The sequence below is a fragment of the Brachyistius frenatus genome, unplaced genomic scaffold (genome assembly GCF_029030835.1).
Source record: "Brachyistius frenatus isolate BFR_SWC_R1_liver_20210118 unplaced genomic scaffold, ASM2903083v1 Contig_18, whole genome shotgun sequence".
NCBI classification, from domain to species: domain Eukaryota; kingdom Metazoa; phylum Chordata; class Actinopteri; family Embiotocidae; genus Brachyistius; species Brachyistius frenatus.
The window spans coordinates 3,382,552-3,410,004 of record NW_027210617.1 but is presented as its reverse complement, the minus strand read 5'-3'; the positions used below and the strand labels follow the sequence as shown (position 1 = coordinate 3,410,004).

The following is a 27,453-nucleotide window of genomic DNA, read 5'->3' as shown; positions in this document are numbered from 1 at the left end:
CAGTAGCTATAGGCTACACACCTGAGAGTGATGTCAGTCCTCTCGTCAGACTCGTGGAAAGAAAATGAATACGTTTACTTACCAAATGTTGAACTACAAATTGGTTGCTTAGTTTGTTTGACTTAAAACAATACAGTTGAATGATCAGTAAAATGGCAGCACCTTTTTGGAATCGCAGTTATTTATTTTGTTTTGCCTTTGAAGGTTTTGTGTGTTTGTGTTTAACAGATGTACTATAATACAATCTTCCTGTGTCACATTGTGGGCTATCAATACACTATACTCTACATCTGTGTATTACCTCCTGGCTATAGTTTACTTTGCTACCTCCCATTGTCACCCGTTCTCAAACCTCATGGTAGTCCAAGATTAATCTTACATGCACAGAAAATACATGCAAGCCAGACCTGCACAATACTGTATGTGTGTGTACACCAAGGCTGTCCTTTCGGTAGAGCTCAAAGTAAATGATGGATGAAGTTGGACGGAGATTTGTGGAGCAGTGTCCTTTGTGCTCAAAGAAGCAGGACCAGAAAGAATCATAAAGTGGGACTGGTGCACGATGGTTGAGTTGCACCGGATTATTTCCATGGATATGTGACTATTTACGGTCTGAAACATGACATGTCTGCTGCATCAGCAGACTTTGTGTGTGGATATAAAACAGAGGACATAGGCTACAGTAGGCTATGTGGAAAAAGGTTATAGACTTATTTTACATTTCATTTAATTTGACTACTGTAGCACATCTAAAGCTGTTCTTTAGCTATACACATTGAGAATAAATGATATGCTGTATCATGGGGAAGGGGGGGAAAGCATAATTCAAACTCCTTTGTGAACTTCAGTAAATAGGAGTCTGATTGGCTGATCAGTCTAACACCTTTCAAGTCAGTAAAGCAGCCAACCTCAGCTTTGGTCTTGGCCTTGGTTGTTTGCAGTAACAATGAAAATGTTTGATCTTGATAGAGAGCCTGCGCTATACCTGGGGGAAACCTCCATAATATGGACGAAATATAGTGATTATGTAAGTTTAATTTGCAGCATTCAGAGCAGCAGATAATGAAAAAGACAATGTAAATTCATGGATCCATCAAAGTTTTGGTGTTTACTATATTTTCTATGTGTGTGTATGTCATTGTCATTGTTGTGGGTGGATGCTTCTCAGCCTATAAGATCCATGCACAGTGGAATGACAGAGATGCTAGAGAGGGGTGAGAGGATTTATTGCCTAGCATTAGAAGCACTAATCTTTTGCAGGTGTTTCTGGCTGTTCTCCCAGGCCATGCCGTCCCTCCTCTCCAGGAGGCCCCACCATTGTGTGTGCATGTGAGGAAGAGGAAGAGGAAGGGAAAAACTTTTTTTTTCTTTCCATGATATCTGCAGGGAGATTATCAAATTATCAAGAGTGTCAAGATAAGGACAAAGAGAACAAGTATTCCAATGACTTGTCACCATCAGTTATATCAAGACCACGGAAAACTGAATGTGAACTGTGCAGACTCCTATATTACAGATTCAAGACCTCTTTTTGTTGCCCCAGAATCTTATTTATATGTATCCAAAGGAAATTGCTTGTTTCTCAACTTTTCAAACTACAGTATTAGTTTTAGTAAGACTTTTTTTTTTTTTTTTTTTTTTTTTTAAGGACAGCTCACTCCTAATATACAGTAGAGGACTGCTTTAACAGCAGGGTACAGCTTCCAGGGTGTGTTACAATAGAGGAAAGACCACCAGGATGGATTTGGCCAACAGCTTCACAGGAAGCCTGTGGTGCTTTTGGGGATGATGAACAAAGGCACAAAGGAACCCACCGAGAAAGTCCTGCTCTGTGGGAAGTCTGGAACGCCTACTGTGGCCAGCTCTGGGAAGACAAAGCTAAATGAAATATAAGGGAATGGAGATGAAGGAAACTCCAGAGGGCGGAGAAGAGAGGAAAAAGAACAGGGAGTGGTAATATTGATATGGTGATAGAGGTTTAAAATAAATTGTGAACGCAGGGGTATTTAGGATGCATTTTTAAAGGTAAAACTATTTAAAACTAAAATATCTCATCACCATCAAATGCATGATCCACTGCTATTAGTTTTTTGGTTTTTTTCTCAACAGGGAATGGACTTCACTGGTTCCTGTAGTTCAGAGGCAGTGATGCTGCTTTACTATTTTGGCACTACTGCCCTCATGTGGACATTCAAAGTATATCCATTCAGATTAACGCATCATTTCAACACTACGGAATACTTAGATCAAATCAAGTGGCAATAGCTAAAACTAAATGATCTTTATTGGCTTAGTCTAAAATCAAGAATTGAATGCAAAATTCTTCTCCTGTCTTACACAGCTCTTACAGGCCAAGCTCCATCTTCTCTCAAAGCTCTTATAGTACCACATTATCCCACGTTGAATGGGAGGTAGAGCCTTCAGGTTGCTGGGCCCTCTCCCTGTTAGGACCAGTTCAGGTATCTGGTAGGTTCAGGATGCACAGACTCTCTCTCTGGTTTTGTGACTTTGATCCCTTAGTTATACTGTTGTGGGCCTAAGCCGCTGGGGGACCTCCCGATTCACTGAGCTCCTTTCCTCTCCTTGCTCTTTTACACTCCAATCATTCATATGCCACCATTATATCTCATTATCTTTATGCCTTTTCTCTCTCAAATAGTTTGATCTATCGTTTGTTGTCACCCTGTGCAGTTCTCCTGTCTCCCAAGGTTTGTGCTTTTTTTTTTTTAAAGGTACCCGTGACTCTGGAGCTGCATGCTTCTGGTCTGCGGTAACTGGCCCCACTGACATACTGTACTTGTATGTCTATGCTGTTCTTTTTTGTCTTTGCTCTACCCTCACCCCAACCACTCGAAACAGATGGCTGCCCACCTCTCGAGTCTGGTTCTATTGGATGTTTCTTCCTGTTAAAAGGGAGTTTTTTTTCCTTCCAGATGTCACTTGTGAAAATTACTGAATTGTTTGATTCCTTTTATTAATGCTATAAAGACTTTAGTATTTTAAGTAGCCTGAGATGACTTGTGTTGGGATTTGGCATATCAATAAAATTGAATAGGGGTTAACATAAAGCCAAAGCGCTGTTTACCATGCCTAAATTCATATGACTGTCTTACTTCTAAATATTTCTACCATTAAATTCAGGAGTCTCACTTTCTGGAAGAGCCAAATATGAAGCAATTCGTCAGACCTTTAAGATGCAATTGAACAGATACTACACTGACAATGCTAAATAACCTTATTTTTTCTTTGTCTTTTATTTTGGCTTGGGTTTTGGGTTTAAGATCCTTTTATTGGCTTCTATCATTTATAAGATCAGTTGACAAAAATAATAGATTTAAGATTACGTCCGTGTTCAGTTGTAGGTCATTCCCTCCTTTTCTCTCCCGTTGTTTCCTGTCAGCTCTCAAATGTCCACAGACAAATAAAGAAAAAAAATGAATACAACACTTTATAGATAAAGTTCAAGCACACCAAATAACACAGCTAACAAGCACAAGAAACAAAATATGACTGGAAGAAATGTCTGCTCCATGTGTTGTCTTTTACAATAGTACACAATAGTGCTAAAGATAAATGTTCTTCATGGACTGTAGTTGTAGGAGTTCTGGATGATATGGTTTGTGACAGAAGGAAACCAATCTTTGCTAAGAGCCACAATGTACGTGAACCAAGGGTAGAAAAGCTCCAGCTGTCTTGTAGCTCCTGTAATGATGATGTTCAGTGCTGCATCTGAGGCAGGGTAGGCCGGTACTTTAGTGACTCCGCTAGAATGCAGAAAAATACCTCATTTAACAACTGCAAATAGCAAAAACTATATCAATGATGCCAATTTGTTTTGCATGCATATTTGACTGACCTGACTTTCTCCATAGCTGAGTCAGTATCAATGAGCCCCAGTGTGCATATAGAGATTGATATATTGCTCTTCTTCATGGCCAGCTCATGATAAAGGGACCCAAAGAAGCCGTTCAAGGCAAATTTTGTTGCGGTATAAGGTGCCACAAAGGGACTGGACATTTTACCTGTGAAGCATCAACAACTGTTAGTCTTCAGACTGGTCCATTTAGTAACTTTACAAGAGCTTTTAGACACATAATACTCTTTAGCAGATATAGTATTCTGTTAGACTTCATAGTGTTCAGTTGATTGTTATTTTCTGAGCACCAGTAAAAAAATAAAATAAAAAATAAAAAAGTCCACTTGATTAGAAATATGCTGAGAAAAAAAATGTACATCCGCTAATGAAAAGCCTTTGATATGACTGAAAGCTTCTAAATTGACTAAGAGGTGAGACTGTTGTGTCCTCTGCTGTTTTTAAGGTCATAAATGAACTTTGAAGGTCCGCATTATTCATCAATTCATCAAATATTCAATATTTTGAATTTTTCAAAAACTTGGTAAACAGTCTAAGTTTGTCACGAAAAAGAGCTTTACAAAGGAATCATCATAGTATATGATGACCATGATGATGATGATGATGATGACTATATCGTGTGTGTGTGTGTGCTATTATCAACATGTGTATAAAAAATAATGTGGTAAACTTACCCAAAAGGGATGAAACAACCACCAGTGATCCTTTACTTTGCTCAAGGGAGGCCAGAGCTTTCCAAGCCATCTGAATATAGCTGAAGAAATTGACCTTTGAAAAGCACATATACACACACACTCACAAACACATTACACATACAGAGATGAAGGCTTTCTCTGCATTTGATGTGCTGAGAGAACATAAAAATGCTCCAATACCTTCATCAGCCACCTGGTGTGCTCCACATCTCCCTTCCACGTGCTGAAGGGACTTGGGCCAATGTGGTTGAGAACCAGGTAATCCAAGCCTCCCAGCTTCTCCAGAGCAAAGTCCACTACTTTTTCAGGGTCAGACTCACTGGCCATGTCCGCTGCTATGTAAAACACTTTCTGAGCTCCCAAACTCAGGCACTTTTCTGTCACCTGTGAACCAAAATCAGTAAGAATGGATAAATTGTTCAATACAGCTCCAGGAACACCTTTGGCCTCATTCTAGTACAACGTATTTCAACCAAATGCTTTTAATAAACCTGCTGTTGTTCTCTGTCCTATTGCATTTCTATGAAGTACATGATGTGCATGCAGTCTTTATTTTAAAATACTTTTATAAGTTTGAACTTTGATATCATTTATGTTTTAAAGTTCACTGACCTGCTGTAACACTTTCTCCCTCCTTGCTGTAATAACAACCTGGGCTCCAAAGCGGGCATAATGATATGCCATTTGTTCACCAATACCTGTACTGGCCCCAGTCACCAAGACCTTGGCACCTCTGAGAGATTCTGAAACAAATTCATGCCCATTTAGATTGGTGAAACTATATCAACACGTGAAAGACATAAAAAGTAAAGAAATGTTTAAAATGGTGTAGTGATTAAAAGTAATAACACAGATGCATATGACAGTAGATTACATGACCACAGTACATATTATTGTGCCTGTACATTAATTTAAAATACACATGCATATCAAGTTTGAAACTGAATTTGATGATACTAAAATAGTAATCTCAGCTCAAACTATGATCCTCATTATATCTTGAATAATTCATCGCATAGACTTATACCGAGAAAAGATAACGCAATCAATGTCACCCATAAAGGGCATTTAAACTCATTTGGCTCACGGTGTACAAAATCTCTGACTCCGAGAAGGGTTTGGCTTTGTATGGGGGTTGTAAGACGGTCCAATATTACGTTTTTTTTGTTTGTTTTTTAATCAACCATTCTTTTCATCATCATTGTCCATTTGTTAAATACAGAATAAAATAATATAAAAATATTATCAGATCACATAATGTTTTAATTGTGATATGTACAAGTACAACAACACTATCCCATTGACTCAAACCACATCATTTCATCACATGCGGTAACTTGACTGTACTGTGCACTCTGTGGATAAATGCTGCGTTCTCTGGTAAGGCCATATAGTCACAAGCGGAAAGCAGATTATCACCAATTACTCGCTCAGTTTGTGCTTCCTCTCCCAAATTTCCCAAAGGGGACATTAAACGTTCATTATCATCATGATACACAGATTATTTTGTGGAGAGCAGCGCAATAAGCATATTAAGCATCTCATCACCAACACAGTTACATGATGAGTTTACATGGCCCATACGCAAGATTTGACCGTGTAGTTTGAACCTCGCAGTCCCAATTACATGGTCCACACTCGTATGGGGAGCTGGTTCATTATTAAGTGATGAGTGGGGTGACGGGAGCAAATATAGAGAATATCCTAACAAAAATGTGTTACATTTAAAATAAATATTTTCTTAAAGTGTTTTTGAAAATTGAGTTACGTTTTCTGTTTGAAAATGGAAAGCGGTGGTACGAAAGCTCCGTATTTAGTGCTCAACAATGCGTGAATGCAAAGCACTATGAAGCAATAACATTTTCATCAGTACAACTTTGATCTTGTGACATGGAAACAGATGTTCTGTGGACATTTTGACATTAGGATATTGGAAATTGGTCTGAATTTATATTTTATTATGTTACTGCTGATTTGCAGAAATCACATGCAGTTCTCTGAACCAATCTAATATGTGTATCTATACGATCCAATATATATAGGCTAGTTCCTATCTCTTACCCTATATGGTCTGTATGTTATATGTATGTACCTGGCATTACCTCACTTATTGTGGGAGTTTTCTATCGATAAGGGTTCAGTCTCATTGGAGCATAGACAGTCTTCTCCATAACACTTAAAATTAATGTTTCACACAGTCAAAACTTTAAAAAAAAAAGATAAATATACCCAACACATATAAATATAGTCAATGCTTTCACAATATTTTGTTCCATTAATTAATAACGCGTTGCAACCACCTGCAGGTGAAACAATAACCTGCCATGGCGGTGCCCTTAACAACTGCATGTCTGCTGCTGTTAAACTGAAACAACACAAAGTTTTTGATAGTAAGAGCCAAACAGATAAGAAGGTTAACTACAATTTACAAAAGCAGGGAACATAATCTTTCTTAACTTACCTGCATCAAATCTGGGTACAGTCCACTTGACAGCTAAGAAAGCAACACATAAACTGGCCAACACGATTTTTTTTAAAGTTCCCATTTTGGAAAATAACTAGTAAATTGTAAGCACTGGGTTTTTAAAGAAGTGTCCTCTAACTTGCTTTGTCCCAGTTGTGTGGGAAAGAAAAGTGACATTTATGCAATCCGCCCACCTCTCCCTTGACATGGGGGCGGTTTTTTTTTTTTTTTCAGATAAATTTATTGGACTTAAATCAGGATCACATTTCTTCACAGAGATAATGAAGTATTTAATTGTTTAAAAACTGCCTTTTCAAATAAACAACAGCCTTTTATTTATATTTCTTTTTGTTGTTGTTGCTTTTTCTAAAACGTCAAATTAGACATTTAAACTGGGGGGAAAAAAATTGGGTCTTCAGAAAAGAACGAATCTGCTGATGTGAAATAACATCAGCACTTATTTTTGAACGTAACTTTATTGTTTAAAAACGGCCTCTTCAAACAAACAACAGCCTTTTCTTTATATTTCTTTTTTTGTTATTGCTTTTACTAAAACGTCAAATTAAACATTTAAACGGGGGAGGAAAAAAATTTAAAAAAAAATTGGGGTCGTCAGAAAAGAACGAATCTGCTGATGTGAAACAACATCAGCACTTACTTTTGAACGTAGCTTTATTGACAACACTTTTGTGCGCAGAGATCAGGCGCAGGCTTGTCCTTCAGTGAAGCGAACCAGTTAGCCTGTATTACGGTCCTGTGTTGTTGGGAGTGTTTATTAAAACAGCCACGTAAAAAGGAAATCACTCCGCTCTGGACCATGGCGGCGAGGCTTTTGCCCGTGGTGAAGTTAGTATTTTACATTTCACTCGTAAAGTCCCTTATGTTTGGTGTAGATGCTAACTCCTCGATTAGCCAACTAGCTCACTGTCAGTCTGCTCAGTAGAAGTCATTGTGGTTTTTTTTGTTTTTTTTAGTAGCTGGATATTTAGTTTGGTCATTGATTCACCTTGAACACTATTTTATTCAGTATCTTTCCATTGGATTTGTTGACTAACTTCTTAACGCTGTCTTCCCTCGCCAACGTTGAGCTCGTATTTTAAAACTTTCTAACTACTAATTGATCATTTGGCACCAAAAGGACAAATCTGAAGTACGTGTGGTCACGTCACGGTGTTGTGTGGGGAGGGGAGGGGAGGGGAGGGGAGGGGGGTTATTTCTGGCTGACGGGCCTAACCGTGTCCGCTGTTGGTCCATTTCCAGACTGGCCACCAAGGTGACCATCGCGGGAGGAGCCCTCTTCGTCGCCTGTGACTCCGGTCTGTTGGGGAGCAGCGAGCAGGGCTCAAAGGCCCTGGAGAAGGCTCGAGCAGCGATCCCACCCGCCCTGCAGGAGTGGATGAAGTACTTCGGCCTGGAGGTACAGATGGCATCATCCACCGCTTCACTAACTTGGTTCCGACCCATGAACCCCCCCCCCTCCTCCTCCTCCTCTCCTCTCCTCCATGGATCAGGAACCAGTAGTCACTGTTTTTTTGTTTTGTTTTGTTTCGGGACCAAACCAAAAACATGTACAGCCGCCCCCCCCCCCCCCCCTGTCGGGCTTTGGGAAACACTAGTGGAAGTGTTTCACCATTTTCCAAGATTTTAAGGATTAATTGACGAAATAATCGTTAATTGCAGCTCTTGTAAACATTGTAATGCAACATAAGAGAGCAAAAACAAAACAAAAATCAAACATATTTTGTATCCGTCTGTCTGGTAAAACGTGGCCGTACACAATGACGGAACAGATTGATGCTGTAGACAATCCCTGTCGATGCTTTTTGATGTTTCATACGGTGAACAAATGGGATTTCATTTGCCATCTCGTGCCCGGTTCCTTATTGGAGCGTAAATGACTTCACAAAACATAAATATTTACATTGCAACAGTTTTCGGCGTCCAGTTCTGCTGGTTACGAACCAGTCCGGGTCGTTTAAAACCAACAGCAGTCCTATTCATTAACCCCTTACTGATATTTGATTTTCTTCCTGAACTCTTATTGAATCTAAGTTTTGACATTATATAATTTTTTTTTTTTTTTTTTTAAAGTCATTTATCTAACAATGATGTCACACTTAGTAATGTTCCATGGCTCTGTCTTTAAATGGAGTAAAAAAAAACAAAAAAACAACAGCATTTTGTATTCCTCCTAAATCATCGAACTAGACGACATGATGAATAACTGTAGACAGTTTTAGTGTCACGTACGTTGTCAACAACCGACTGTCAGTCTGTTCCCCACACAAAATATCCCAGTGATATCTTATCGTCCTGTTCTGCTACAATTCTACAGCAATACCACTAATCCCTGTTATCGATGAAGCACCGACCTGTCAACCCACGTTCTCATTGCCGGTAGCGGGTTTGGGGCTCGTGTGACGCCGAGTAGCATCACGCGTGAAGAGACATCGATCCAAATGACGTCCATTACGATTCACATTGCCGCAAAGCCTCTTACAAAGCAGTGTACTATACTGTTAACAGAAATTAACAGACATCCTCCTCTCCCTCCTCTTCCTCAGACTCAGCTTCCAACCATGCCGAAGATTGAATTCTCCCCTGTTCAGTCCTGGAACTCTGGTCAGAACCGAATTATATGTTTGTTCCTATTTTTAAAAAGAGAGGGTAAAAATTTAGTAAGTGCATGATTTTGTGTTTTGAGTGTGCTCAGATTAGTGGTTTTTTTTTTTTTTTACTTCACGCATCACATGCAACGATATTTTCCACATTTCACGGTGGCAGTATTCAATTTCATCTTCAGCATTATGACTTTGAGGGTAGTATTATTCTTTGATGCATTAAACCCCAACTACTGATTCTTATTTTATTGCAGGAATACGGTGGACAATTTCATGTCTTTCGGAGGCTCCAACAAAAGCGACTGAATACACAAATCAGGGACTGGAGTATCTGAAGGACCTCACCAAGTGAACAGGAGCTCTCTGGGTGACCTGACACTATCAGCCTGTTTGACTTTTGCACTTGAGAAATGACCTTACTTCAAAACTTGTAGCCCCCACACTTACGCACTCAAGAAAGAAGGAACACCCAACATGACAGAAAACTTGCTAGATGAAAAGAAGTTGAGACATTCAGCTGCAAGGAGTGCACAGCTGTGCTGAATGGGTACTCTGGTTCTATAATTGATGGTGGCATGAGGTGGGAGTTGTACGTAATGCCACGAAGCAAAAATGTATTTAAAAGTTGTTCTTTAATTTTGTGTGTACCAACATAACCCTGTCCTCAGCCTACCAAAGTCATGTTATGAACATAATATCTGTTGTGTATATACACGAAGTTTCACCATTTGTGAGTAATACATCCATCTTAACTCGCGTCTCGTCTTTAGTCCGATTCATTGACTCAAACCACCGCGCGCGCACACACACACACACACACACACACACACACACACGCTGATCAGGACAGCGTGCGTGTTCAAAGAACGAGACCAAACAAATGTGCAAAAATCTTTATTACTCATGACCGAATAAGAACGACACTGTTGATTCCGCTACAGCTTCAGAACAGGAGGTGGTGATTTAAAGCGTATAGAAGAGCAAACACAACATAACACAGAAACACTGCACAGCGCCACATGCGGTGATGTTTAGTGTTAACCCTTCTTTTTTTTTTTAAATCTGACTGCAGGAAAACAGCACTGATTCTGTCCCACGTCCCTTCTTCATGTCAAAATGAACTTTAAAAACCTCCGGGCGCTGTTTAAGATGATGCATGCAGATTTATGACCGCCAAAAACAACAACAACAACAACAAAAAAAAGATTAACAATGACTTTCAAAAGGCTGAGAAGGCCATGACCAAATCTGCAACACGGTGACAAAGTTGGGATGAAGTCTATACTGAAAGCATACATGTCCTGTTTGCAAGACTACAAGACAAAGTTATTAAGACTAGAACCAGTTAGTGGTTGGTATTTCAGTGGATTATAATCTTTAAATACTTAGTTTTTATTTAACGTATATTAATTTCTTCACTAGAAGCTGGTGGTGTTTTGATGAGATACACAACATTACAAGTCATTTTACACAAATTTTACAGATTAAATACTGTCATCCGATGTACTGCAGATAGTTTTTTTTTTCTTTTTTCTTTTCCGTCATGCGTGTAATTTAAAGCATAATTCTGCCACATTTGCTCTTATGGGAAAAAAGCATTTTAGGGAAACTATTATAGTGTACCGTAACCTAAGTATGTAAACTTTATACAATAAAGTGCTCCCCACATTATGAACAGTGAGATTATACAACAATGTGATGATGCGTGTTACATTTGAAGAACATTGTCATTACTGCATTAAGAGCAAAACACATCACGGATACAAACTGAAGGTTGCAAAACTTTCCTCAAGCTGTCAGTGGCGCCGCAATCAGAACGGAAACTAAATAGCAGCCTTCATACGCGAAGATTCATTAAGAGTGAGGACAGTTCGAGAAACTATATACAATATTGCAAAAATGACAAGCCACAAGGCACTTTATGATTTTTGTTGGACCAAATTCAAATGCAAATTTAACATCGTCATTGTGAGCACGGAGGAACTGATGTTCTTCATGCTGTTAAAACGAGGAATCGGTGCCAGTGCAGGAATCTCCCCTCGAGGTCACAAGAGGAGATGCCCACAAAGTATGTAGCCAATTCATATTGCTATGACTGCTACAGTGCTAAATATAGTGCAAAGGTGCAGAAGTATTTTGGCTTTTGAAAATAAAGGGGCCCCATTTAGATGATTTTACATCGCTGCTTTCATTGATTTGGTTCAGTGCTAAAACTTTAGCGTCTGATATTATTGTCGGATAAATACAGAACACTTATTTATCCAAACAATTCAACAAATACCTCAATGGAAAGCCTCTATTCCAAACCTTTAGTAAAATGCTTATTAGCCGTGTAGATAATCCAAAGTCTATAAAAGGATTTTCTGAGCAGCTTTGTTCCGTCATTGGGGTTTAATTAAGAGAACCACTTCACGGACAGAATTACGGGCAACAATGCAAATGCAGGAACAACTATGGCGCTGTTGTGCAGTGCACTTTTGGACTGTCCAAACTTAAAGTTATATATATATATATATAAAGTAGAGCAGCAACAATAAAATAAGTAGACTCTCCAGAAAATAAGCCAAGCATAGCGATGCTACAGGTCTGCTGTGCATACAAAAAAAAAAAGAAATTGCACTGACTTCTGAACAACAAAGCGTGCCAGCTACACGAACCCCGCCACGCCTTTGAATGACAGATTATAACGATGAGTGGAAGAGAAGCAGATGGAGGGAGGCTGGAGAGTGACATAAAAGTGTCCGCTATCTCTAGGTGGTTTTGACAAGGTCGTAGACATGGATATGAAAGTCATCGTCATATTTGATATAGTAGACAGAGGGTTTGGCTGGGACCTGGTAGATGACCAGACCTGTTCTCTTCACACCCTTGTCAGTAACATATTCCACTTGTTTCCCCACCAGGCTCTCCGTCTCTTCTCCCGGCTTTCTGTCTGCAGGCAACAGGTGCTTGTTTTCTGGGAGAGAGGAGGGAATCGTTACAACATTCAAACAGCCGATAACGAACACGTAGCGTATATTAAAAGTAACTCAGCCTCTCTCAAAGTGTCCACAAAAATCCGTTTTTATACTTTGGTTTCAGTACAGATTAAAGAAACGGTGCATCGTGTTAATTAGTGAGCAGTTATTAGAACCAAAGTTATTGCCTCCTTCTGCTCAGTGCGCATTACTTTGCTGCACTCCACAAATGTCAACTGGTGATGCCTGACGCGAGTATTTCACTCCAAACACTTCACTTTTGAGGACAACTTTCACTCCAGGCAGTTTACATTATACATGCCTTTTTGCTAATGGGAGTCAAACCCCTTGATGCAGACTTGTGATGAAGACTGACCACCGTGACTGCTGGTGAATTCACATGGTAGCCACGGAAAAAAAAAATAATAATTTAATGAACGATCTTCCAATGTGGAAAAAATATTTCCGTACGCATGACGGTCGCTCTTGATCTTATTTCATAAGCCTGGGGACAAGATTTTCAGAGACTTAACAGATCTTTGTCAAGTATCAATCTGCCTCTGTTATGCACTAATAAGCAGTACCTGCTTCAGGCAGAATCCTGAGGTCTCCGTCAGCGTAGTCATCCCACAACTGATACATGTAAAGAACGGGGTCCTTCTCATAAGTGATGTAATACCAGTTGGTCATGATTGGAGCTCTGGAGAGGACCATGCCTCGCCACTCGTTCTTTTCTCCGTCTTCCTTTTCGAACAGATGCTCCACAGCTTTGCCCACCAGCTCTTCTGCTCCGGGAGGTATCTTGATTTTGTTGTTTACTGTGGGGAGACGAGTACAAATGATGCGCAATACGAATGCAAAGTAAGATTGACAATATATCACCCAGCTGTCATCGTTACAATCCTACTGAAGTCTGAGGATCTAAACTGGCAATTGAACAGATTGTAAAAAAAAAAAAAAAAAAAAAGCTGCCGCTTACTCACCAACTTTTTCCGACAACACTTGCAGGTTGGACACTCGCTCGTCCTTAAACAACTCGATGCCGTAGACGCAGTCAAAGCCGTCATACTTCACCATGAAGAGAGAGGGATTTACACTGAGTCTGTCAAGTACTGTTCCTTTCCATTTGCTCTGGTTGCCCTTTTCACGCCAGTTGTGCTGAATGCGGACTCCCAGAATGCAGTTGGGGTCCGGGGTTACTGTGTCACTCAGCTCCCCACTGCTCCGCTTCCTGGTGAAACAAGATGAATATGCATGTGTGTGTGTGTGTGTGTGTCTGTGGTTAAGGTTTAAAACAAAGTATGCACTTTAAAGAGGCTATAAGATGAAATTTATGTTATTTTTTTCTGATCTATCTGCAACTTTCCCACCATCAAAACTTATTTTGCTATTTTAAAAAGGAGCTGAATCACAGTGGTGGAATGCAACTAAGTATATTTACTCAAACGCCGCACTTAAGCACAAATGAATACATCGTTTTCCTTTTTATGCAAGTTTATTCTTTCACTTCACTGCGTCCCGGAGGCCGATATTGTAATCTTTACGCCAATGCAGCGAGAGCTAGTTCATGTGACGGGCCTCGTACCCATAATCATCTAACATGCGCACCCTTGCAGTTTGTCGGTCTATTTAAGCTACAAAAATGTCCCATCTCTCCCCGACCTGTTGAGACACACTGTTGCCCTGCATCAGTTCTGCCGTCTTTACTCTCAGACACGGGGCGCGAAGAGGTCCGAGACCAGACACCAAACTAACTATTTTCTTCTGCTGTGATAAAACATTTCAAATGCAAGTTGTCTAACTGAACTACATTTGTATGACAGCTTTAGATACTGGTTACTTTTCACATTTTCCTACCTTTCCTGTCCAGTTACAAACCATTTATCTCCAAATTTGGTCATTTTCTATTGTAATTTTTCTGATATATTTCCAGATTGAAATGTTCCTTTTATGGGTTGAGAAACTTCTACTACTTCTTAGGATGAATACACCCTCTTTCATTAGCAGGAAAATGTATTGTCAGGAAGAGACATGTGGTTCTCACATGACAGTGAGACTACAAATGTGACTTTATAGACTTTGATAAAATACTGTAGACTGCATTGACCAACAGAATACCAAGTAGTAAAATGAGCTCAACCTTAAATATCTACAGAAGTAAAATACACATTAATGCAGCAGTAATATTCATCCTAAAAACACTGTCAGGGAACATTTACTGCACTGTGTGTACATTTACTTTGGATGCTTTTTCTTCTTTTTTTTTACATGCTTTAAATTCAGTAAAGTTTTGAAAGCAGGACTTTTACTTGAAGTGGAGTAGTTTTTATTTTTTAAAGTGTGGTAAACGTACCTTTACTTAAGGCAAGGGCTCAAATACTTCTTCCAGCACTACTGAATCACTAGTATGATTTTTCATCACACATTTAGTCCAACATTAGTTATTTGTTAATTCCAGTGTTTTACACCTGATTCAATCCCTTTGTCTCACGCTGTTTGTGACATTATTATTATTATTATTGCTACCACCAGTAGTACACAGTGGCTTTAGATCTACATACCTGCCCCTTTTCTTGGACATGCCTCCAGAAAATCAAAGGTAACTAAGTGAGAGAAAGACAATATAGTTAATATGTGAGCCAGCGTGACGGCTGCCACACTGTCAAATACACGTGCAGTATGCTACAACACAGGGGAGGCCTCCTTCAGCTGGAAAAAAAAGAAGAAAAAAGGCTGTGCTTGGGCTGCAGTCTGCTCAGCAGGGACTGACAACTCCAACAGCCAATGGTTTTGCTTGATGCAATAACTTCCTGGGCATTTACCGAGACTCCACAGCCATGGAGGTCACTGGCTGTCATAACACGGCGTACTAAGGCACATTTAGTTAGCTCATAGCAAGTCTCGCCTCGGTATAGGGTTACAAAAGTCAGTAAAAAAAAATAATAATAAAAAAAAAAATCTGTCCGCCAGACAACAACTCCCTCCTCCTCTCCTCTCCCCTCCCCCCACCCCCCACCCCCCCCAAAAAAAATAATTAAAAAAAAAAAAATCTGCCATTTCACCGTATGTGACAGCATGTAACGTTAGCCGGTAAACGTGTTAAAGTGCAAAAAGGACTTCCAAACATGCACAATAAACTACGCGACGAGTCGCGGCGTGGCCCACCTGTCCCTTGGACTAAATCCAACACCTCTCGCCGTGGAGTAAATCGGCAACACTCGTCAGTCTAACCTCAATGCAGATGTTAGTGAAGGTACGAGTGGAGGCGGATAGCTACATCCGCTCCCCGGTGTCCCCGACAGCGGTTTACAAACACCAGCAGCCACCGGGTGTTCACAGCCTTATTCCCCACGTGGAACATATTGCCATTACCTTTACGCAGATTTCATGTCAGTATTGTTCAGTTCGCCCCGGCAGAGAAATGTTGCCCCCCACCCCCCCCTACACCCCACACACACGCGCGCACACACGCGCGCGCGCGTACGCACACACCACACACCAACCAACCAACCCGCCGCCGCCACCCGTGTAAATCTCGCGAAACCTGTGGAAAAATGGGAGACGGGAGACGGAGGCGCGGAGGACTCGAGTTCCCAGCAGGCCTTACGGCTGCCGCGACCGCGAGACCAGACGGGTGAGCGCGCGCGCAGTGAATAGCGGGAATTTAGTGGGAGTTTTGACAGCCGACGCGAAGGCGAAATGACAACGTTTATTAGTGCGCACGAAATAAACGAAAAGGTACGAAATGAGGTAAAGTGAGGTGACGCAAGTTGTTTGTTATTAAAGAGGCGGACCGCGTTCACTCTTACTTCAACGTTTCGCTGAGAGAATTATTTGCAAGGTTTCAAAAAAATAAATAAATAAACTGACAAAACTCTAAAATACTTGATTGATTATATCTCATATCCAAAACAAAAGTACATTTTTTTTTTTTTTTAAATCTTTATGAAGTATTTTTGCTACATTTTAATCACTTAAATTAAAACCTTTGAAATAATCTGCACAATTTTAACCTGCAAGCGTAGCAAACAAAAATTATGAATGGTTTGAATTATCTTGAAATATTAAATGAATCAATAAATTTGCAGGAAAGCTGGTCACATTCACCACACATCTATTCAGGGTGAATGAATGTGTCCAAATACTTGAGGATATGGGCTGGAGACTGTTGCCTTCATAGATTGTCCCACTTATGCACCTTATTCACCTGAATCTACATAATTCTAACAGCTGCAGCCTTCAAGTTGGAGTCTATAAATACCTGCAATAGCACCCAGTGTGCTAAACACACTGCATATATTCAGGCTTGACTTGTAGTTCAGCTGAATGCCTTGCCTGCTCAGATGCCATCTTTATAGTTTATGTAATGAAACAGCAGGGGCACATTAGTTTCTTCAATTATTTCCAAAGCTGATGACCACCAAATTAATTATTTTATTAATCATTTTAGGTATATTTATTCCATTCAGCTCAGTATACACTTTTAGTTTTGTCCAACCCATCTGGACAGCATACTGTACAACAAAAATGCATGTTAATGAGTGCAGAGTGACAAATAACATTATTTACCACCTTGTCTAAACAAACACAGCACTACAATCCTGTCAAGCATGCTGACATGTTATAATTTGGGCCTAATTGTTGTTTAAGACGCTTCTAATCCAATCACTGAAGGACGATATGCGTGTGTACACATCAGGGGTCTTGGGGTCTCCACATCGCTGTCCAGAAAAGGAGACAATGCCCGCTGCAACTCCATCACACACCAACGGACCACCTGAATCCCCCTTGAGGAGAAAAGATGCAAGGCACATGTAGTAGGTGGACTTTAAAACACACCATACTCACATACTCAACATTGCCTGCCACCAATGTATTTTCTTACTGAGCAGAAGCCTTGAAAGAAGCGGGCCGCTGTGGCACAAACCATCGTTCTGGTGATGGGAACTTTTCCCCATCTCATTCGACATGTCCCATGTGACAGGATAGTGACGTTGACTTCCTGAAGCCTGTTTGCTAAGGTGTTGTTATCGCCTATATCACCCCAGCCAGCTGTAAGGCACTGACTCTTTGATCTCAGTGTGCCATTTTTCAGAGAGATCACCTGCACGGCTTCAGTCAGTTTGGCCCTGCGATCAAGCTGAGAGGAGATTAATGGTTCAAAAATAAATGCTGATGGTGTTAGAATCTGTGCGATATTACCATAATGTTTTATGATTTTGTGCGGAGTATAAAATAATAATGATGCGAGACTTGTCATATTATTATCTGAACAGTGCACCAGTTAAAATTGTCCTCACCTGTAGGAGCATGATGTCATTCTTATGTCCATCATAGTTTGGATGTGGAATCGATCTGATAGCACGGAACGTCTGCTTTGTTTTCTTGTCACCTGTCAGCGAATCTGCTCCAAGCACAACCTTGTACCGTCTAGAAATAGCATTACATATGATTTTAAGATTAAGCCATCCATTGCTCTCGGTGTGTCTTTCAAAACTAACGTTTTTACATCAATAGCCCGTATTCAAATCCAGTGTCTCCATTCATGTCAGTTTAGTACAACCGTTAACTTGCAGAGACTTGAAACTGTCTTTTTTTTTTTAAGTAAGTTACCTGTTTTTGTACAAGACAACTGGACCTTGATGTTTTTGCAAACTTTAAGACTTTTTCTTTCAGAATTAGATTCCAGAAGACTTTTTTTTTCTTTTTCTTTATCAAGCTTTAAAACAATTTCAAATTCCTAGCTTTTCTACACATTATTTATGGCGACCAAAGAAAACATTGAATTCTCACATTGGTATCGCACAATGTGCGGCTGTGACCACGAAGTCCTCTTTCACCAGTGCCCCTCCACAGCTATGGCGACCTCGGATTTGCAGCGAGGCCATGTACGGGCGCGAATGTGGGGCAGCATCTCTGCCTCCAACAATACGAGAACCATCAGCCCCTAAAACACAAAATACAGCATTGTTTACTTGTGTTAATCAAAGTTAATATTGCGCTGTCAGCAAATGTAGTGTAAAAAAAAAAAAAAAAAATCGTATTACATATTAAAAAAAGACATTACAAAGGAAATAATGCTGGCTATTTGGCTGCTTTTAAGTTTGTTATCACAGCAAAGCTTACTACTGAGGACAAAGAACAGCAGAAGTAGGAGGCTGACTGCCATGGTCTCCAATGAAATCATTACGTTTTTCTCTTCGGTTTATACATGTTGGCGAAGGAAAACCTGTTGCTTATTTTGTGGTCTTTATTGCCCCAGTGTAACGTAATATTGGTTTCATTTGCAGAGTTGTCGTTGAGATTGCAAAAGACTTGGTTTTAGATTTTTAAAACAGGTTTTCACAATCGATACAAGACTGTGGTGGACTTTATTATTGGCTTTAAAGATTTTTAGAAAGAGGCGCACAATGCTCAGGAAGTTCAGGTTGTCTTACACTACGTGTTGCCCCAAATCATGTCCTGCAATCAACTGAAAGTTGTACACTTTTTCAACAAATATTAACATTTTGGATAAAGTCCAAATTGTCTAAGGCATTCTTGCTTAGATCTAAATTTAGCAAAGTATTGAGAACTATTTCACCTTCCTCTTTTCTCTCTGGTTTCCTCACCGTTCTGTTAAAATGATTATTGTTAAGAAAGAATGTAGTTTTGCGCGACACGTTGCATTATGCAAAACCACATTCTTTTCCTCAGCCTCAGAGTAATTCTGCTTTAACATGCAGCTGAGTTCCTCAGCTGTGTGAGATTAAAAGTGAGGGTTTTTTTCAATTCTTCATTAAAATAGTGTCAAACTTTGATTAGTGTGCTTGTAATGTAATGCAGTTTTACATGAGTATGAAGTACACTCAGTGAGAAACAAAGGCCTTTTGAGTTTGTGTTGAGCAAGCACAAACTAAGTTAGATTTAGTCAGTGTAGAATTTGTAGACCTTAGAGAGATTACATTATACATTTGGCAATAAGGGGCTAATAAAGCAGAAATGTGTGCAGATGTTTGCAGGACACTCAGTCTGTCTTCTTGTGGTGTCTGGACCCCTCCATCTTTTAAAAAAAAATGTTGACCTCTTAGCCACATAATAAATATATGATCATTTTTAATCTTGTTTTTTTTTAAGCAACTGGTGCCACAGCAGCCTGAAGCACATTCATTATAATGAACAGACAGTAACAGGTTTAACACAAGTGTGCCACATTAACATATCATCACTCGTCTTCCTTCATGTCATTCACCATTTATTCACACTTTTGCATTTAGTATATAGGACACTGGGATTCTCTTTATCTTTCAATAGTTTTTGGTTCTTTTGGACCTCATTCTCCAATTGTTTACAAGTATTATTTAGCCACAATAAGTAATAATCTACAAATGATTAGCACTGATGGATATACAGTGAGGCTACCTTCTACCAGCTCCTGCTGACTCTGCTCTTTCCACGTTCTTCCATTTCAGCAACACACTGTTGAATATCCAACTTTCTGTTGGGTACTATTTACTATGATTTTTTTTAACATGCAATTGGTTTAATTGAGATTTGTGTATTTTTAATCTTTTTCGTTTGGTTATGTTTATTTAATTTAGATTCGTTATCAAGTTCATTTTTGCAACTGTGGCAGTGGGTTGCAAAGCGGTTTGCAGAGGAAGCAGAAAGGGTCGGCAGACTGAAGCAGCTTCAGTAAGGCCCCCTGTTTGAAATTTGCCAATGAATGCATAGCGGGGAATCAGCTGAGTGTCAGCTGATTCCCGGTCTCGAGATCATCTGTTGATCCGTCAAGAGAACCAAGCTCGACTTCATGGCCTGCCTGAACTAACGCTATCTATAAATAGTATATTATTTAGTTATTGCAGTACCCTGTGATTAGCTCCTATTTTTTATTGTGACCCTTTGTTCTGTTTGAATGTAAGTATATATGGCTCCCCCTCTGGTGCACTGGCACCAAATATGTCCCTTGAGTCTTGTAGAAATGTTGCAATTGTTAAAATGATGATGGCGATACCATATAACTGGACAATCCAGTTCACTAGAACTCACCGAGCCTTCACCTGAGACATAATCATTCTCTATGCTGTTGTTTTTTGTCTTCTGATCAAAAGAATAAAATTAGACAGGGTATGTGAAATACATTTTTATTTCAAATTTTGCTCACACTGACATTGCAGTTAGACACATCAGCATACTTCCATATCACGATTATGCAAAAGAAAAGCTTTGAACAAGGTTTTTAGCCTTTGATAGTACTTTTGATCCAGGGAAGGTATTTTGAGATGTCGGTATAGATGTTGGGAAAATCTGGGTAGTCACAGTTGGAGAGCCTGTTGAAAGACACGATACCAACAGCTACGTCGTTGCACACCAGAGGACCACCAGAGTCACCCTGCAAGAAGAAGGAATCGTATTTTGTTATTCTACATTTAACATGTTTGTATCATTTATATACATTAAGCAACACTTTCTACAAACAGATGAAACGTACCTGACAGAATCCTTTATTTGCTGGATAGCCACCTGCACAGATAACATTGTTAGGAAGACCATTCCATTTGCTGGTACAGAGTTCTTTGTTGATGACAGACACATGCACCACTCTCAGGTCATCAACAGGGCTACCATGAGTCCTAGTTTTTCCCCATCCAGCCACACTGCACGTCTCGTTTTCCTTGGTGTTCATTTCAGCAGCTGGAAGTTGAATTGTTTGTATTTTGCTCCCCAGTTTAGCTTTTTTAGACAGCTGGAGACACATGAAATCAGAAAATAAACATTAAAAGCCAGCGATGCCTTCGTTCTTTTTTATTTATCATACTGCAACATAGGTGTGGCAGGACATTTATAATTTGATTTTGTTAAGTTACAATGCCACTGATACATCATAGCCCACCACAAAATAATACTACAATGGAATTAATATAACTAGACCACAACATTTTATCACATAAGATTGTTGCTTGCATGAATATGTACTTACTTTCAGGAGCATGATATCATTACCCAGGCCAACGTTCGCATAAGATTTGGGCTTGAAACGCTTTTCGATGTTTATTATGTCATGCTGGGTCTTGAGGTTGTGGGTGCCGAGGACAACATGTGTCGGTTTGCTGAATTAATAATTGGGAGGTTATCTGTAATTTTTCAAAAATTTATTTTGTATGACATGAATAGAAATAGTAAGACTGATAACTCACTCATGTATACAGTGTGCAGCAGTGACCACAAACTCGTCAGTAATGAGAAATCCTCCACAGACATGACCAATGTTGTTCTGCACCGAGGCCATGTACAACATTGTGTTCTCCACGGCCTTTGACCCACCTATGATGTGACTTCCATGTGCTGCAAAGACAAGTAAAAGTCCAAAGTAGGTTAATGTCCCATTAAATGGTTGGATAATAATAGTCAGATTCTGAATTCTTACCGATTCGTCCCAGACATGTCAGAATGTGGAGAAGCAGAAACTTGTGCAGCCCGTGCATGATGCCAGCGAGACAGTGAACCTGTTTTCTTTGAGTCTTTTATATAGCAGTTTGCTTTGGTGGCTATGATAATCATCTGTCTCATTTTGACTTCAAACCACATCCTTGCATGTTTGCGGTGTGTATTAAACTGTCATTAGTTAGATGCACATATGTTATGTTATCAGTATGAGATGATTTTATCACTCCCTGCAAGATTGACAGATGCTTCCTTTTTCATTTCATGAAACATGTTCATTTTACGATTTGTGTTAATTACACTTCTAATTGTAAGTCCTCAATGAACAAGGGATTAACCTCTGAAATGAGACAGAGGTTTCAATAAAGAAAGTCAGTGTCGGGAAACTGCCATAACTGGCCATTTATGATACAACTCGGAGAGAAGTCAGGGCCAAAAGAGCCAACCACCCACTGTTGGGCCATTGGGAGGGTGCTACCTGAATGACAAAAGAAATCCAAACTAAATAGAAACACAATGCTGTATGTTCGAACACACTATCAAGAGTGAGTGAACTCCCAGCCAATTTTAGACCATATAGGACTAAAATTAACTAATGAAACACACACCAAAAAATAATGCCAGTCAGCACTGTTCCTGTAGATATAGCACTTTAAAAAATGAGTTGGAGATAACCATTAATAATTTGCAAAACTAAAATTACCTTACATACCTTGACCAGTTTCTTTTCAGCTTTTCAACCTGCAATAAAAGTTATTAGAGGCCCATTGTATCATAATGATTAAAAAGTGCACTACTTCAGGGTGTGTCAAACCAGTAAAACAAGAAATGACAAAACTAAAACAAAAAAAACCCAACAACAGGTAAGTAAACAAAAACAGTCGAACTAAATGAAGGGAGAACACACAGCACCATAATATCAGCCTGCAGTCTCGCTTACAGTTGATTATGAGGCCTCTTATTCATTTTTTTCTGATGTACCTGCATTGACATAGCCCCACTTCTGCATATTTCAATCTTTGGTGGATCTTCCTGTCTTTTTTAATATTTAATCACATCAAATTATCTTTTGTTGGATCTGAAATGAAGCAGAAAATCAAAGTGGTGGTGTTTCACAGCAGACATTTTGACAGGCCACCGCAGGATTAGGTGTAATAATGATTGCTGCGTTCCACTCGGCGAATCTTGCGAGATCAGTGTCATGGCTTGCTGTGATATTTAATGGAACTGAGCTATTAATAATTTAACCTGTACTTAAATCAAGCCAAAATGCCTGCCTTGAAAAAAAATACTGTTTTTAAGGCAAATTTGCCAACACATATGGACATGTGCACCAGAAATGTTCTCTGGCCTTGTATTGTTTGAAACAACTAATTGCTATAACTGTGACGTTGACATGTGTTTGTGTAACATCAGTTGCAGGTGCAATAGCTACATTGAGTAATTCGTTGAATGGCACCGTGGCAAATATCCTCAGCGGTAAGAAGGCGGAGGCAGCACCATTCGCAAAGATTACAGTTTTTCCTTTACGGTGAGGACCGCTGCTCTCTGAGCAGTCATGTTCACTTTCCTGTGTTGGTTAGCATTATAGTTTGTTTGAAATGCATTATAAATATCATGGCAGAGATAAACTTTGGATCCAACAAATATGGGGTGTAACAGAAGGCTTCTCATTTCCCTCAATGAGAAGACCTGGAGTTGATGATTATGACGTTCATCATGTAGTTTCTTTCCCATCTTCCTTAGATATGGTCAGTCCCAACTCACCCTCACACTTCTTTATTGTGTAGCTTGTGGATTACATCTTGGAGATTTGTACACTACTATGTACAGTACGTATACTGTTCTCTTTCTTATGTCGTGAGAACTGGGAAGCACTGTTCTGCTTGTAAATCTGGTGGTGCAACAGGATGAAACAAACAATGTGATTAGTATAATATAATATGATTAGTTTTATTTGTTTACTTTGTGGATCTTCTTGTCTCCCCTTTAGTGAATACAACTCACTCACATCAAAAGAACTTCACTTGCTTTGATCTAACCAGTAAAAAGCGCAGATGCAAAACTAAGATTATTTGGAGTGGAAGCACTTGACTCAGCCTTGACACATTTCTTTGAAATGTGCAGATGAACCACAGAAACCTCTTGTGATCAGAATTACATTTACGCTTTAGTGCTCTGCAGCCTTGTTTAGTACAAACAGGAAAGCACACAAACACACATAGACTCAAGTTGACATCTGTTGAATTATGTTTTGTATGTTTTGTGTATGTTTTTTTCCCTCGGAAACCTGGTAAAAATAAATGTGCATTTAAATATACTGCACATGAATGAAGCTGTTGCTGTTTGCACCTCATTACCCAGCAGAGAAGGCCAGAGTAAGAGTTTTTGGATCATTAGCTGGTGCTACTCCAACAGTTGAGCTGTTTCATGAAACTGTCAATATATTTTTGCCAACTGCAGTGCTAAAAAGTCAATGAAACCTAAACACTGACTGTGACATCCATGCCATCTGTTACACAAATCCTATCACCCTTCACCACCTCGTGTCTTTATGGATCTCTAATGCTTTTAACTTCACTTCTTGGAATACAAATTACTTGCACTCTCTTGCCTGGGGCAAGCTTAGACAACAGATAAGAAAGTGAATGTTTAAAACTCAAAAGTGCAGTGACAGAGCAGCCAACATACAATTTCTTTCTATCTCTCAGCTTTCCAAAGCTCTTTTTGGACCCCCTCGTCTCCTGGATACTACTCTGCCACAGGAAGTGTCAGATGAGTTTTATAAATGAAGAACATAAAAGAAACACCAATATTCTTTGGTGTGGATGTACTCAAAACAGCCCACAGAAGCATGTCTTTAAATTCTGTGACAAAGTAGATGAACCTCAGAAACTAGGTTCAGGTTTGAGCAACAGTGTTCTCGCAGTCACAGTTATGAACCTAATGTTCACGTTACATTTTGTTTTTCAATAAAGGACAGCTAACAGTCAAGCAATACATGTCACTGTACTAACTGACCAAAATATGTTTAAGTGTCATACAAATTTTATCAAGTGAAGTGTCTGACTTTAGCCAAACATAACCATATGTACATCGAGAAATATAGCTGCAGCACATGCAGGCAAACATGCATAAACACAAACAGTTGTTATACATTTAGCATTTATGTCGAAGTCAAAACAACAAACTCCATCTGAAATACTGTATTTCTGATTTCACATTTGTTTTGCATTAGAATATTAATAACTTTACTTTTATTCTGTGCACCATCTGTAGAAATGAGAAAAGTTGTGTAGTAAACTTTTCAGTGCTCTGTGCAACCAACAATCACATATACATCAAACTTACAATAAAAGGTTTTGTGACTATCATGTTAGAAATAGGTTAGGTTAGGTTAGGTAGTTACTTTATTAATCCCCGAGGGGATTTTTTTTATTTTATTTTTTTTATTTTTTTTATAGGACCTTTCATTTCTTACTCTAACTTAAAATTGTTTCCATGTTCTGATGAAACTGAAACAACAGGCAACAAAACAGTATTTGAAGTTGGACTTTTATTTTGCCTTTCCAATAAAGAGCTAACATTTGAAGAAATACTTCTGCAATAAAAGGAAGGTGTGCTGTGCTGTCATATATTTAACATTTTTTCTTCTTGAGAATATTTTTGATCCAGTGCAGGTATTTTGATGTATCTGTATAGACGTTGGGTACATTTGGGTAGTCACAGTTTCTCTGCATGTTGAAAGACACAATACCAGCTGCGACCCCGCCACACACCAGAGGACCACCAGAATCACCCTGTGAAAAGAAGGAGGCTTTATTTGTTCATCCATTACTTAAGACGATAGAAACCAGATGATAACTTCTGTGAAAAGTCAGAAACCTACCTGACAGAACCCTTTGTCCGTGCCATATCCACCTGCACAGGTAACATTGTTTGGAAGGTCAAATTTGATCGTTTTCCATTCATTTTTACAGTCCTCCAGGCCAACAACACGCACATCTGTCACTTCAAGCCCATCAACAACTTTTCCACCAGTTTTTGTGAAACCCCATCCAGCAACACGGCACTTTGCTCCGTTTTTCACTTTAAAATCTGTCTTTGGCAGTTGAATCGGTTGCACTCTGTTGTCCAGTCGGGCTTTCCTAGAAAGCTACAATACAGGAAATCACAAATTGAAAATTGAAAACCAGCAGATACTGACTCTGATACACTTCTTTATTTTCCATCTGACCTCAAGTTTAAAAACATTTGTCCTAAACAATGTAAATAATTAAAATACATGTGATCCTTATGGACAGTTAGTTTAAATAATACATACTTACTTTGAGGAGCATGATGTCATCACCATTTCGAGCACTGTCAAAATTTGAGTACTTGCATTTCTTTACAGTGTATCTCATTGTGTCATCTTTAATCTTCTTCAGATTGTGGGCTCCGAGAACAACACTTGTAGGATTCCTGAATGAGTGATCATGAAGTGGTAATCAGTATTTTATTAAGATCAAAGTTAGTAAATCTGATGAGAAAGTGAATAAAATTTCAATTGACACACAGCTTATAAACTTACTGACTGTCACAGTGTGCAGCGGTGAGCACAAAGTCTTCACTGACAAGAAATCCTCCACATACATGACCTCCTTTGTTTTGCACCGAGGCCATATAGAGCATCATGTTGTCCGGGACCTTTTTACCTTTAATGATTTCACTCCCATGAGCTGCAAAAATAAGAGGACAGAAGGATGAATTAATGTTTCATATTTTTAACTCAGAGTAATAATTATATATTTTTTGAAATCTTACCATTTTGTCTGAGACATGTCAGAACATAGAAAAGCACAAGGTTGAGCAGAGCGCACTTCATGTCGACAAGAAACTCAGCCTGTAATCTTTGAGGAGTCGAGTTGACCCCTTATATGCAGCCTGTGGGTTTTAAACTACTTCACCTTGACTTGTTTATCCGCATCGTTCATTGTTTTAAAATTCTGAGTGCGTGTGGTCAGTAAAGAGACGAGGTCTCATGCAGCAGTCGCCACTTTTACAGGAAATATAATGCCTGTGGTTCTGCTGCCTGAGATGCATGAAGCGCCTTAAGTTCATGTGATACGTGATCAGACGGTGAAGAGTTCATAACTCAGCCTGTTTGATTATTCAATGTTTCCCTCCTACATAATAGCACTTTTTCCTCTTTATTTCTTTTAGACTTTAAAAAGTGAAAAATAAAACCATTCCCATGACTTAACTGTGACGTTTGGCCTGTTTGAGAGCTTCTGTTCCCGCAATGTTGCACCTGTCAGTCAATGTTTAAATTAGTCTCACAGATATGACTGAGAAAAGCAACATTTAAACCTGTGGTTTCTGTGACTAATTTTCAAAGTGAGCATCATGACTCAGCGTGTCATTTCTCGTAACT

The 27,453-nt window shown here is 39.3% G+C and overlaps 5 protein-coding genes across 6 annotated transcripts; 1 reads left to right on the top strand and 4 right to left on the bottom strand.

Annotated features, from left to right (window-relative positions):
- Positions 1-3,435: 3,435 nt before the first annotated feature.
- Positions 3,436-7,181, bottom strand: hsd11b1la (hydroxysteroid (11-beta) dehydrogenase 1-like a). Its single transcript, XM_069694883.1, has 6 exons — positions 7,031-7,181; positions 5,182-5,312; positions 4,750-4,953; positions 4,549-4,642; positions 3,857-4,022; positions 3,436-3,764 (listed from the first exon to the last, which is right to left on the bottom strand). The coding sequence occupies exons 1-6, from the start codon at positions 7,113-7,115 to the stop codon at positions 3,581-3,583; spliced, it is 864 nt and encodes a 287-aa protein (XP_069550984.1). The 5' UTR covers positions 7,116-7,181; the 3' UTR covers positions 3,436-3,580.
- Positions 7,182-7,721: 540 nt separating this feature from the next.
- micos13 (mitochondrial contact site and cristae organizing system subunit 13) lies at positions 7,722-10,411 on the top strand. Its single transcript, XM_069694887.1, has 4 exons — positions 7,722-7,879; positions 8,294-8,450; positions 9,598-9,655; positions 9,909-10,411. The coding sequence occupies exons 1-4, from the start codon at positions 7,851-7,853 to the stop codon at positions 10,004-10,006; spliced, it is 342 nt and encodes a 113-aa protein (XP_069550988.1). The 5' UTR covers positions 7,722-7,850; the 3' UTR covers positions 10,007-10,411.
- Positions 10,412-10,697: 286 nt separating this feature from the next.
- Positions 10,698-16,049, bottom strand: LOC138618862 (spindlin-1). Of its 2 annotated transcripts, none has more exons than XM_069694884.1 (5): positions 15,985-16,049; positions 15,173-15,216; positions 13,595-13,842; positions 13,196-13,429; positions 10,698-12,610 (listed from the first exon to the last, which is right to left on the bottom strand). In XM_069694884.1, exons 2-5 carry the CDS (start codon positions 15,190-15,192, stop codon positions 12,405-12,407), a joined length of 708 nt encoding a protein of 235 aa, XP_069550985.1. In that variant the 5' UTR covers positions 15,193-15,216; positions 15,985-16,049; the 3' UTR covers positions 10,698-12,404. The 2 variants fall into 2 exon arrangements, with proteins under 2 accessions (XP_069550985.1, XP_069550986.1); XM_069694885.1 differs by lacking the exon at positions 15,985-16,049 and adding an exon at positions 15,777-15,974 and having other exon boundaries at positions 15,173-15,214.
- Positions 16,050-16,109: 60 nt separating this feature from the next.
- On the bottom strand, positions 16,110-18,815 carry LOC138618711 (mast cell protease 1A-like). Its single transcript, XM_069694625.1, has 5 exons — positions 18,738-18,815; positions 18,405-18,558; positions 17,912-18,041; positions 17,497-17,751; positions 16,110-17,398 (listed from the first exon to the last, which is right to left on the bottom strand). The coding sequence occupies exons 1-5, from the start codon at positions 18,796-18,798 to the stop codon at positions 17,246-17,248; spliced, it is 753 nt and encodes a 250-aa protein (XP_069550726.1). The 5' UTR covers positions 18,799-18,815; the 3' UTR covers positions 16,110-17,245.
- Positions 18,816-20,745: 1,930 nt separating this feature from the next.
- On the bottom strand, positions 20,746-26,928 carry LOC138618727 (transmembrane protease serine 9-like). Its single transcript, XM_069694640.1, has 11 exons — positions 26,844-26,928; positions 26,611-26,758; positions 26,366-26,501; positions 25,927-26,193; positions 25,681-25,837; positions 22,484-22,515; positions 22,021-22,099; positions 21,791-21,938; positions 21,574-21,703; positions 21,085-21,339; positions 20,746-20,985 (listed from the first exon to the last, which is right to left on the bottom strand). Exons 1-11 carry the CDS (start codon positions 26,902-26,904, stop codon positions 20,833-20,835), a joined length of 1,566 nt encoding a protein of 521 aa, XP_069550741.1. The 5' UTR covers positions 26,905-26,928; the 3' UTR covers positions 20,746-20,832.
- Between the last annotated feature and the right edge of the window lie 525 nt (positions 26,929-27,453).